Genomic DNA, 13,800 nt, shown 5'->3' with positions numbered 1-13,800 from the left:
CCAAATCTGGTGTTTAATTAAAACATGTACCCTAAAACCGGTCTTCCTTTGTATCCTGTAAATCTTCACATAAGGGAGAATTACACATAAGGACTTTATGACTGGAACTGTTATATAGGAAGTAGGCAGCTCAGTTATTTCCTCAGGCTCAGGAGGTTTCACAACAGTCTTCATTCAATTTCTAATTTGCTTTTTAGGCTTTTGACATTTTCACTACAAATGCGAGTTCTACTTTTATCTTTTTTTTTTTTTTTTGTCATTAGTAGCAGAATTTCATCATTAGATTAACCAAGCTAGGTTTGCCCATATGGTTTTTAGATAATAGATTTTCAACTGAGAAGTTTATTTTAGAAGCCTAAGTAGAAAGAGCAGTGTTTTAGGAGAGTAAAAGCATGAGCTTTAGGCTCAGTTCTGTTTCCTTAGTGACCTTGCATAAGACTCTTACCTTCCTAAAGCTCCATTTTCTTTTCTAGTAAATGGTACCACTACTACTGATGCCTGTGCTGCCTGAGTTGTTTGTGAAGATACATTGAGATGGGGACTGTGAAAGTACTTTGTAAATTAATAAGCACTAGATTAAAATAAACAAAGAAAGGTAGAATGGGTTGTTAGCATGCTCATCCAACCAGTACACACTTGACTTTATGGGAACTTATGTTTTTGGATGCTGGTAAGCATCTATAAATAGAACAGAATTGAAAAAGGACTTTTTCCTCTCTTTTTCTTTTGGCAGCCTTTTCATGCTATTTATCAAAATATGTACCCTTCTGGTTAGGTGTATTAGAAAATTAAATGCATAACATTAAGAACATGTTATATCCACACTATCTTAACATGGAAGAGGAAGGAGTTCTATGTGTTTTAGAAATGATCAGATAATACACATGAAATTAAAATTGTTTTGTGCAATGCACTTAGAACACATTTTAAAATATTCTAACAAATAAATGAAAACTTAAAATGTTTTTAACACATTTTCCTAGTTCTTTGCTGCTTATTTTTAAAGAGGAAGCTTAGGAAGAAGTTATATAATCTCAAGAAATCCAAAATCTAACATAGTTCTTGTGCATGTTATATAGCCATAGGAAAATGGAAGGTTGTTTAAGACTATAAAATAATTTACTCATTAAGTACAAGCCAGAATCATCAAGTCAAATAGTCTTAAATATTTTATTGAAAATTGTCATGTTTTTTATTGCTCTAAGTTTGCTTTATATTTTTATTTATTTTTTTAATAGAGGGATATTTTGACAAGACTTTCTTTTCTGAAAATAAAGTGTACATATAGCTTTACATAAATGTTTTAATGGTACAAAATTTGAAAAATATGAAACAGTTACATGGCTTTTAAGTGATATTTATCAAAGCTGCTGATAAGTTTAGGTAATTTTCAAGGAAAATGGAGTGAGCTTTTTAAAAAATAAGTTAAATAAACTGCAAATGAGACCACAGTGGTAGCTAAATGTATCATCCATCTTTCAGTTCTAGCAAAATCTGTGAAGAGTCAGCAAGCATCTTTCTCTGTTAAGCATATGTTCAGGTTGTGGTCTTTTGGGTCTTTCATCCTACTGACTTCTTGCTTTTTTTGGTAAGAAATATGATTTTTACTTTCAGAAGCCAGTTTTATTTGTCTGATGTTGAAAGGTTTAATCATCTAGTAATACAAAGTTTAGTCACAGAGTAATGTTACTTTAAGGATTCCCACAATAACAGAGTACTAGTCAGAGAAACGGCTTCTACTGAATTAAATTTACAAAGCTAGACCTTAGCAATAATGTTCTGTTATTAATCAATATTCATCTGCCTCAATCTTTAGGATCCTTCTCTACATTTAATCATCATCATAGCTAATATGTACAAAGCACTTTCCATATTCCTGGTACTGTTGTAAGCACTTTACACATATTTAATTTGCTATAATAATCTTATGAGATAGGTTCTATAATGACCCACTTTTACAGGAGCCAGGACTTGGATCCATACAGTCTGAACTTGGAGTCTTTGATCTTACTTTCTATTACTAAACTGCCTTTTTAGTAGATTTCCTGAAATAATAACTTTTGATTGTCTAATAAGCAAACCTTCCCTCCCACCCCCCACTGCAATACCATTTACACTGTGCTTCTCTGTGGAGTATGTATTTCTTTGTATCGTCTGTAGTTTGTAGAAAGCAGATATTCGTCTTTGTATTACCAGTACAGTACCTAGTCTGAATACTGACACATGATGAATATACATGAAGTATTTTAAAGAGTGTCAAATTTGGGAAGTTCTCAGTATTATTTGATAGTTTCAGATAATAAGCCCAATCTTTCACTAGGGGGCAATATCTCCTTGAGTCAGTATTGATTCTGGAGTGCTTTTCAGTTACAGTCTTAGGCCAGATAAATCTTTATTGAGCACATATAATATTTCAGGTTGAACAGGGCTATGAAACCCAGGAATCACACTCAGATTGCCATGCTGTATTCCATTCTTTTGTGTTTCCTATGGAATTGATTAAACTTCTGGGAGAATTTTAGTTAAACTGAAAAGCAATCTCTACCATTAACATTACAATTATTTTATTTATAGAACTCATATTTATTAATGACCACCTATATTGTCATTGTCAATAAGTTTATTTTTCACACTGTGACATGCTTTACCAGAGTTCAGGGCAATGTATAACTTTAGACTCCTATAAAAATTTTGTTATATAATTTACTCTTTGACCAAAAGTCCATGGTGTTTATGATGCCCTATAATTAACACAGTATCTGGTATATTACTGATGTGCAATCATCACATCAGCAAACATTTGAAATAAGAATAAAAAATTCTGTGAAACAGCATGTTTCCCTTAAATTTCATAAAAATGCTGAATGAAAGGCAGGATCAGTTAATATATTTGGGGCCAATAATGGTGGTGATAGTAGCTAACATCTATCCCAGATTTATCGTATGTCCCCTACTATTATGAACACTTTACATGTGTTATCTCACACAGAACTCCCCAAATATCATGAAGTAGATACCATTATTATCCTCATTTTACAGATGATGAAACTGAGGTACAGGGAGAATGAAGTAATTTATCTGAGGACACACAGTTGCCAAATTGGTCAAGCTGCCATTTGATTCTAAGCTATTCAACTGCAGAGCCCATGCTCTTAAGCCATTAAATTGTCTGCCACAGCTATTTATGTAATCTTTGCATTTCCTAGATCCTTAGATTCCTAAGAATGTAGGCAAATATTCCTGTGGTGGAATGTGTTGTTTGTTTTCATTTTTAATATTTAGGAGAACCTCTTAAGTTTAAAAAACATTGCTTATCTCGTATTGTTATTAATAGTTTACTCCTTTATAAATTTGCAAGGTAACTACAATGCCTTAAGCCATTCTTAATGCAGTCCAAAATACAAATTTTCTTTATTATGTAGCATTACATTTTAATGTAACTACTTTTACAATATTTCTTTGCAATAAGATAATGTCTAGTTGAAATAAATTTTATATCCATAGTTTTATGTGTAATTGAATGGTATTCTTGAAGTCCTAATGATGAGTAATTAGAAAGCAAACTTATAGTATAGTCTTCATACTTGTGTAAGATTATGCAGTAAGAAAAATAACTGATTGTAGGCCAGAATTTTAAGTGTCTATTATTAACCTAGTAGGATAAATTTAAAAAGAATATGCTGCATTGTAAGACATGCTGAAACTGCCTATTTCATGGTTATATCCTGACACATCTATTTGAATATTCTTCAGTAATGGATACTTTGATTTGAAAGTCTATGTCATTAAAGGATTCAAAATATTGAATACTTTGTCACCTTAATCATTGGAAGCATAAACCAGAGCCCTAAATTCTTCATCCAGGCATTGGTGCATTTTAACGTGCACCAAGTCCTGGCTGGTTAGCTCAGTTGGTTAGAGTATCGTCCTGATATGCCAATGTTGTGGGTTTGATCCCTGGGCAGGGCACATACAGGAATCAGCCAATGACTGCATAAATAAGTGGAACAACAAATTGATGTGTTCCTCCCTCTCCCCCTCCCTGCACTCTCTCTCTCCCCCTCCCTCCCCGTTCTCCCTTTTTCCTCCTTCTCTCCTCTCTCCTTTCCATCTCTCTGTCTCCCTCTCTCCTCTCTCTATCCTTCCCTCCTTTTCTCTCTCTCTAAAATCAGTCAATAAATAAATTTTAAAAAATAAAAGGAAAGTGCACCAAGAGAGAAGAACAGTGTGGTACAAAATAAGCAAGTGTGGTGGGAGAGGACAGAGTAGGAGTTAAGAGTATTGGAGTTCTAGACAAAATACCATCACTTTCTGTTTGATCATGGTCAAATAATCTAATGTTTCTGCCCTTGTTTTTTCACCTGTAAAATTTAAATAATACCTTTTCTATATGATCTCAGTATTTTGTCAAAGGATAAAATGGAACTATAAAGCAAAATGAAACCAAGGTGCAGTTGAGAAATTCTAGCTTTATTCTGTAGCAATAGATGCATTACACACTTTCAGTGGATTAGCACGATGTGCGATAATGAGTTGATAATGGACTAGGAAATCAACAAAAGAACAATAGCATATACTTCAGGGAATTTGGAAATAATTCACTATACTTCGGTGTCCAGTTAATGTATTTGTCAAATGATGGTAGTTCCTATCTCATTTGGTTGGCTATGAGATATGAATCTGTTACACTTTTTTGTGTAGCTTTTTTGAACAGTTTTTTCAGTAACGTTATTTCTACTTGACATATAAAATATGTCAAGGAAATACAAGACTACTAACAGACCCTGAAATACACTGAAGCTACTAGAATTTAAGTGTTACTCAGTAGAATTTCTCGGATTTGTCTACATAGTATTTTAGGATTAGCTGAAGCAGGAACAAGTCATGCCCAGTAAAATACAATAAAAAAAATTATAAACCCTTGACCATTCATATTTTAGTCTATTTTGGATGGCTTATAAACCACAGAATTTCATTTATTACAGTTCTGAAGGCTGGAAAGTCCAAGACCAAGGCACCACCATGTTCAGTGTCCAGTGAGAGTCTGCTTTCTAGTTCATAGACCGCATCTGCTACCTGTAACTTTGCCTGGTGGAAGGGACAAGGGAACTCTCTGGGGCCCCTCTTACAAGGGCACTAATCCCATTCATGAGGCTCTGCTCTCAGGATCTAATCACCCCTAAAGGATTCCACTCCTGATACCATCCCCTTGGTGGTTAGAATTTCAACAGATAAATTTTAGGGGGGCACAGACATTTAGGCTACCTACAGAAATTTTCTATACATAGCAAAGTGTAAGAGGGAGAGAAGGATGGTGCTGCATGACTGCCGAATGCTGGGAAACTAGAGAAGTAGACCTCCCAGCTTACATTAACCATATTGTAATTAGAAAAGAATAACTTACAAGATGGGGAATTAGATATCCAGTAAGATGACTGTACATAGTAGCAGGGTATATAGTAACAGGTCTTGATCAATGGAAATAAATGTTGAACTAAAAGGAAATCTTCCTGTTAATATAGTATAAGTGGAAAAATATGTTGTGTTTTTAATTGTACTTTATTATAAAGTCAATAACATAAAGATATTAATAATAAAAAATCTTGGAGTCAACCCAAAGGCAAAGGGCACTGGATGAAAATATCTTATTTCCTGCATTATGCCTCCTATAAAGATAAAAAAAATCACCTGAGAAAATCATATTATTTTTTTATAATTGTTTAAGTCCAGAAGAGACACAGAACTTACATAAATCAAAGGACTGTCAATTCTGAAAACAATTTGAGTTATTTTTAATTCTTAAAAATTTAGAATTCCAAATTATAGCTCATGGAGGTAATGTTAGAGATATTTTTATTGTAAAACATTCCTTTAAGCAAATGTAACTGCCACCTGTGTGTCCTCAGCACCATGTCCATTTCTCTGCTGTGCTGCTAAGCACATAGCGGTAACTTCTCCCTGACCTGTGAAAGAGTCGGGCCCCAAGAGGGGGTTGGTGTCCTTGTATTCTCAGAGCCTGCTGTAGTGTACTCCTCAGAAATGGCTGTGAGACTGTTAAAATTGTGAGTTTTAAACATGTCAGGACAGATTAGAGCTAAATTTTAAGTGTACAAAGTTAAGCTAGCACAGAGAAGAGAACATGAAATACAGTTACTTAGTTGCAATATCATACTCCAGTCATGGCCTATGTAAAAGTGTTTTAGAAACCGTTGAAATGTTAGATGCATAGAGCTTGAAGGAATTTCAGAAACCATCTATTATAACATTTTTACAATGAAGTAATCTGTATGATCTTACAGAAATAGATGAATAATTTGTTTCAGGAAGGGAAGGGGAAGAATGAAAGAACAGAAGCAAGCAGCTTCTTTCTGTTTCTAGTATTTGAGAAAGTAGGTCTTTGTGAATATTTCTGCTGATTGTTTTTTATGGCTATCTTCACAGAGCAAGAGGTGCTGAACATGCAGTAGGATGTTAATTTGACTCTTTTAAATTCAGTCAGATGGCTTTTGTATAGAAAATTCCCTTTTGACAACTGAACCAAGTTTTCATAATTTGGAGTTTATTTTGTTATCTGCACCTACTTAGGCTGTTTTAGCCCTTTTTCAAAGGCCTGGAAAAATAAAGAAACAAATATTTAGGTAAAGACTTGTTATTTTTTTACTAGTTAAAATTACTTTGTTTAATCATGTTTAGCATAGCATAATACTTAAAAATAGTTTGACAAAAAAAATAAGATAAATACCCAAATACTGCTATCCTGTGTAACTGTTGCTTATATCTGTGTATATGCTTCTGTGCATGCCCTCTGACTCAGAGCTTAAAGTGAAAGCATGGCTAATATGTATCTGGCAAATACAAAAACATATGGAGTAAGAGAATACCACTAAATAGTGAAACTCAGCTTAACTGTTGATGGTTCTTTATGTTTTCTGATTCATGCCATTTTTTGATAGCTAATCTGGTAAAAGTTATGGATCTGATTTCCAGAAACATTTACAAATACACACTCATGTTTCTGTATGTAACTTCAGTAGTCTACAGAATCTTTGAAGGCTCTTCTGTTGATTACATGTTGTGAATCTTTGTTTAATTTCTTTTCTTGCCATGTTGAGAAATACCTTTCATTTAAAATTATATAATTAAATAAATCATTTTGATTTTATTTTTTTATTGTTCTGTGACAGTTCTCCCAGTTTTCCCCCATTGCTGTCCTCTGCCCTATCACCTGCTCCCACAGTCATTCCCCACCCTATTGTCCATGTCCATTGGTCATTTATACTTGTTCTTTAACTAGATCCTTTCCCTTCTTTCCTCCCTTATCCCTATCTCCCCTACCCCACTCCTGTCAGTCTGTTCCTTGTTTCCAGACCTCTGTTTCTATTTTTCTCATTTGTTTGTTTTGTTGATTAGGTTCCACCTCTAGGTGAAATCATATGGTATTTGTCTTTCACTGCCTGACTTTTTTCACTCATAATGCTCTCCAGTTCCATCCATGATGTTGTGAGGGTAGGAGTTCCTTCTTTCTTTCTGCTGCATAGTATTCCATTGTGTAAATGTACCACAGTTTTTTGATCCACTCATTTACTGATGGGCACTTAGGATGTTTGCAGCACTTGGATATTGTAAATAATGCTGCTATGAGCATTGGGGTGCATAGGTTCTTTCGAATTAGTGTTTTGGGATTCCAGCAGTAGAATTGCTAGATAAAAAGGCAGTTCCAAGTTTAGTTTTTTGAGGAAAATCCATACTGTTTTCCACAGTGGCTGCACCAGTCTGCATTCCCTCCAAGAGTGTACTAAGGTTCCCTTTTCTCCACATCCTCGTTAGCACTTGTTCTCTGTTGATTTAATTGTGGCCATTCTAACTGGTGCGAAGTGGTATCTCATTGTGGTTTTAATTTGCATCTCTCTGATGGCTAGTGATGTTGAGCATCCTTTCATATGCCATAGGTCCTCTCTGTATGTCCTCCTTGGAGAAGTGTCTGTTCAGGTCCTTTGCCCATTTTTTAGTTGGATTGTTGTCTTCCTGTTGGAAGTCATATGAGTTCTTTTTATATTTTGGAAGTCAAACCCTTGTCCAAGATATCTTTGGCAAATATGTTTTCCCATATGGTTGGTTCTCATTTCATTTTTATGATGTTTTCTTTAGATGTGCAGAAACTTTTTGATTTAGTCCCATTTATTTATTCTTTCCTTTATTTCCCTTACCCTAGAGGATGTATCAGCAAAAATATTGCTGTATGGGATATCTGAAATTTTACTGCCTGTGTTTTCCTCTATGACTTTCATGGTGTTGTGGCTTATGTTTAAGTCTCTTACCCATTTTGAGTTTATTCTGGTGTATAGTGTAAGTTGGTGGTCTAGTTTCATTTCTACTCAGCAAGACTCTTACTTAAAATGGAAGGTGAAATAAGGAGCTTCCCAGATTTAAAAAAAAAAAAAAAAAGGCTAAAAGAACACATCTTCACCAAACCATCTTTGAAAGAGATGCTAAAGGGGCTACTTTAAGAAAATGAAGAAAGAGGGGAGGGCACAAGAACAAGGGGAAAAATGGCAATGAATAAGTATCTATCAATAATAACGTTAAATGTAAGTGGATTAAATGCTCCAATCAAAAATATGGTGGCTGAATGGATAAGAAAACATGACCCACATATATGCTGTCTACAAGAGATTCACCTCAGAACAAAAGATCTACAAGGTCTGAAAGTGAAGGGATGGAAAAAGAAAAGTATTCCAAGCAAACATACCTGGAAAAAAAGCTATGGTAGCAATATTTATATCAGACAAAATAGATTTTAAAACAAAGGTTATAAAAAAAGACAAAGGAAGACGCTATATAATACTTAAGGGAACAATCCATCAAGAAGATATAACCCTTGTAAACATATATGAACCCAATATAGAAGCACCAGAACATGTAAGGAAAATCTTGGAAGACTTCAAGAAAGATATCAATAACAGCACACGCATTGTAGGGGATTTTAACACCCCACTGTCAACAATGGATAGATCTTTCAAGCAAAGGATCAACTAAGATATTGTGGCTTTGAACAATACTCTAGATCAAATGGACTTAATTGATATATACAGTACTTTTCACCCCAAAGAAGCAAAATATACATTATTTTCAAATGCACATGAACATTTTCAAAGATAGGTCATGTGGTAGGTAACAAAACAAGCCTCAACAAACTCAAGAAAATTGCAGTTATATCAAGCATCTTCTTAGATCACAATGGCTTAAAACTAGAAATCAACCTCGGGGATGGGGGGCGGCCATGGAAAAAACATTCAAATTCATGGAGGCTGAATAGCATGCTATTATGTTTGGAAATGCCCCATCTGGTTTCAGGAACTGTAGTCTGCCCGATAGGCGAGAGGGCCCCAAGGCTGGAAATAATCAAGGAGGCCTTGGGAAAATAGACCACTGAGGAGATGAAACCTGTGCCCCTCGTATCCCCCTGCTTGGTCCTGTGATGGTCAGTGATCCATGACGGGTAAGTTCTCTCAAGAGGAGGGACAACCTAAGCCAGACATTGGCCGGTATGTGCAGCAGACAAGGACTTGGGGGACACGGAGAAAGGGCAGAAAGGCCTGCACCCCTCAGCTTGGCTTGGACATGGCCTGAGTCCTCATTCTATCTGAAAGAAGTCTTATCTATCGGTAGCTCTGCCCCACTCACCTGGCTCAGGCAGGTGCCACCCGAAACTGGATAGGGTGGTTTCTGGGACAATCAGGCCCAGAAGTGAGTTCCTCTAAGCATGCTTGTTCTTCCCTCAAAAGCAATGATAACTGGCTCATACTGGGAAGGAGATTTACATTATTCATAGACCCTGACCTGAGGCAGATCTCTTGTGATCCTTCAGTTGTCTCTTTGTTTTCTGTAAACATAGCCTTTTGACATCGATTGATGAGCATTTCTGTATATCCCACGCATACGGTTTTCAATAAAAGCCTTTGGACATGGGAATTCGGGGCCTTCTCTCCCCTAGAGGCAAGAGCCATGTCCCTTTCTCCTGGCAAACAGAGAAGTGTGTGTGACGACTCGTGTTTATTCCCCTCCATCTGTGACAACCCCAGGATGCAGAGCCCCGCTCCCTCTTCATCTGGCTCTGGACAGTAACCCTCAGATCCAGGAGTGTCCCCCGCTCCCTGCAACGCGTTCCTTCCCACACACTATTAAATAATGAATGATATCAAAGAAGATATTAAAAAGTTTCTGGAAGCAAATGAAAATGAACACACAACAGCCCAAAAGCTATGGAACACAATGAAGGCAGCTCTGAGAGGAAAGTTCATAGAAATACAGGCCTACCTAAAAAAGATAGAAAAATTTCAATTAACCTAACCTTACATCTACAAGAACTAGAGGAACAACAACAAAGTCCAGAGCAAGTAGAAGGAAAAAAACGACCAAGATTAGAGCAGACTTAAATGACATAGAGACTAAAAGAACAAATCAAAGGATCAATAAATCCAGGAGCTGGTTTTTTGAAAAGGTAAACAAAATTGACAAGCCTTAAGACTCATTAAGAAAAAAAGAGGACCCAAATAAATAAAATCAGAAACGAAAGAGGAGAAATGGACAACTGATACCACAGAAATGCAAAGGATTGTAAGAAATTACTACAAACAACTGTACGCCAAGAAATTTGACAACCTGAGTGAAATGGACAGATTTCTAGAAACATAACTGAATTCTAAAACTGAATCAAGAAGAAGCACAAAGCCTGAATAGACCAATAACAATTAGGAAATCATTTTTAAGTGGTTACTTTATATTTTTCTCCTTTGTATATACAGACATTTAAAATTTTCCGGTCCCCCCATAGAAGTAAAAAGAACAAAAGAAAAAGAAACGAAAGGGCGAAGCCGCAAAAAATTAGATCAAAAATAAAAAAAAAAAAAAGGAATAATAAGAAAAAAAAAAGATAGGCCCCCTCCCCTAACCTCGAAACAAAAAAAAAAAAAAAGGGGAGGGGGGGGGGGAAGGGGGGGGGGGAAAAATTCAAATTCACATATTTTGAATGGTCAGTGAGATAGTATATATTGAAGCGTCCTAAAAGCCATAAAGTGCACTTCAAATGGTGTTGTCTTCATCATCATCATCGTCGTCATCAATAACATTCATCCTTTGAGTCATCTATTTCACTCTATTAATTAAATCCAAGGAAGGAATTACTTAAGAAAAAAATTAAATTATGAAGGACTTACACATGACCTGTAAAGAGGGAAAGCAGAAAGCATTGTAAATATTTAATAATAGTAGGATGCATAAATATTGGTGCTTCATTAGATGTGATATTGTAAAGCTATTAAAAATGATAGTTACATTGCTGTGTAAATATGAAAAGTGTTTGCATTTAAATTTTTTAAATGTTAAATTACATTTACATCATGATATCTTATATAAAATGTATGTATATATAAAGATTAGGAAGGGTTTAGAAATGGTTTTACCTTTTTGTTTTAGAGAAATGGATTCATGAATAGTTATTTTTATTTTTTGAATATTCTCTTAATTATGCCTCTGATTTTTTATATTATTTTTTATATACACATATATTTCAATTTAGGCTCCCATCCAATTTGTTATATTTACCAGACCAAGATATGTATGGCCTTCAAGGCTCAATTATAAAACTGATGTGAAATTATTATTTCTTCTTTATGGTTTTAGAGTACTTAATAATTTTACATTTTTCCAGTTGTGTTGTCTTATTATTACTCAGAATTTGAAATGTATTATGCAGTTCCTTATCATTTATTGAGTGCTACAGTTTTGTGGCTTAATTATTTCATTATACTCTTGCTATAATGATTTGAACTAATAACAGATTCATTTTTCCAGTTGCCCAGCAGGAGGCTGAAATGTTCAAACGCCACAATGGGACGTTGCCATTCCCTGGAATACACCAAAGTAGAGATGCTTTATGCACCTGTCCTAAACTGCCTCCACAAGGCTCTTTTCAGATTGATGACTATGTCCACACTGAAGATCCTTCAATGAAGATGCAGCAAGTGAAACAAAGACTCGATTCTGTCACAGTAGGTTTATTTTATGCAATTGAGAAGTTGGAATTTTAAAAACCATTCCTATCCTATCTTATATTGTTATGCCAATAAATATTAATTGAATGAAGTAAGTTAGTGTACTTAAAGCTAGGCTTTCTTATAGTTCCTTTCTAGTACTTGTTCTAAAATCACTAGCTTCAATAAACAGTCTAAATTTAGGATAATCCAGGACCTGTTTCTTTGTTTAAAAATACATACACACACACACACCCACCCACCCTCCCACCCCCCCACACACCGCCCCCAGTACCAAGTTAGGAACGACCTTAGTATGCAGAAAGTAAACAATAAAGAGAAAATACTTTAACAAAGAATTGTATAAAAAAAAGTACTTCCAAAAAGAGTAGATATGAATGTGTCATAAACATATTCAAAAGTTCTGTCTCACTACTAAGAAAAGAAGTCTCCAGAAACCAGTTATTGCCTATACAACTGGAAAATAGACAGTGACAATGAGGAGGAGGATGCTTGGTTAAAATTAGTGTGGTATACTGTTAGAGATAAATGACTATCAAATCTTTCTCAAAGAAAAATGGTAAGCCCTGGCTGGTGTCTCTCAGTTGGGTGTCATTCCACAAAGTAAAAGGTAGCTAGTTTGATATCTAGTCAGGGCATATGCCTGGGTTGCAGGTTCTGTCCCTGGTCGGGGTACGTGCAAGAGGCGACTGATTTGATGTTTCTCTCTCACATCAATGTTTCTCTCCCTCTCTTTCTCCTCCCTTCCCCTCCCTCTGCAACAAATAAAAGAAAAATATTAAAATAAAAAATAAGTGTTAAATTATTGAGAAGCTTAAGCCTCCTTAAAAATATTTATACTCTTGAACCATAATAGTTCTTTTAGTCTGAATTAGCCTTGAACCCCTTAAAGACAGGAGCTGTGCAGGCTTGTGCTTTGTTGTGTCCTCACCTTTTGGCACTGTGCCTGGCACTTAATATAATAATATCCCTTTCCTTCCTCCTTTGATAGCTTGACCATTTTTTTTGACCAGTTTTAAACCAAACATACGAGGAACTACATTGAGGCACCAGCTGCCTGAACACTCAGAACATTTCCCTCTTTAAAATGAACCAGAAACCCAAGTTAGTGACCACAGTGTTGATTGTTAAGCAGAGTCATAGGAATAGGGATTAGATGGGTTTTAAAATATTGATTGCCTATTTTGGAAAATGTTAATTTCCTTTTACGTCACCAGAGATTTCACCTTATAATGATAGATGGACACTAACAGCTACGCATATTTAATGATGAATAATAACTGACCTCATGAACTTTGGGCAGTGTGCTAAACACTTTACATGTCCATTGTAGTTAACCCTCCAACCTGTCCTGTAACGTGGGTGCTGGTAATACCCCATTTCATAGAAGACAAAGTCGAGGCTTACACAGATAAGGCAGTACTGCCAAGGTCACAGAGACGGTAAGCCCTGGAGCCGAGGTGCCGTGCCAGCAATCAGAATCCCAAAACCATAGTCAATTCTGCTGTCTCCTTTTAGTGATTCTTTAGACTTAGTATCTGGCCCTTAGAATTTTCTAGATAAAAGCATTCATGTTCCTCTTTCCTGTTCTCTTTTTTTCCCCTAAGCTCCACATTGTTATTTTTCTGTAGTTCTATACTAGGCTGATGATATATGCTGGCTCACCTTAATAGACTTGAGTACTTTGATATGTCTCAGTAGCAGATTTTGAAATCACCTTATATACTGGGTGTTTTTTAGAAGTTTC

At 35.6% G+C, this 13,800-nt stretch overlaps 1 protein-coding gene across 1 annotated transcript in view; it reads left to right on the top strand.

Annotated features, from left to right (window-relative positions):
- Positions 1-13,800, top strand: part of AHI1 (Abelson helper integration site 1) — a 170,773-nt gene that overhangs the window by 45,985 nt on the left and 110,988 nt on the right. Inside the window, 1 exon segment of the mRNA XM_054568649.1 lies at positions 11,854-12,050. Within this exon segment, the coding sequence (XP_054424624.1) occupies positions 11,854-12,050 (197 nt within the window).

Source organism: Pteronotus mesoamericanus, unplaced genomic scaffold (genome assembly GCF_021234165.1).
Source record: "Pteronotus mesoamericanus isolate MK-2021 breed Mesoamerican mustached bat unplaced genomic scaffold, CSHL_Meso_final contig_20, whole genome shotgun sequence".
NCBI lineage: Eukaryota > Metazoa > Chordata > Mammalia > Chiroptera > Mormoopidae > Pteronotus > Pteronotus mesoamericanus.
This window is presented reverse-complemented; position numbering and strand designations above follow the sequence as displayed.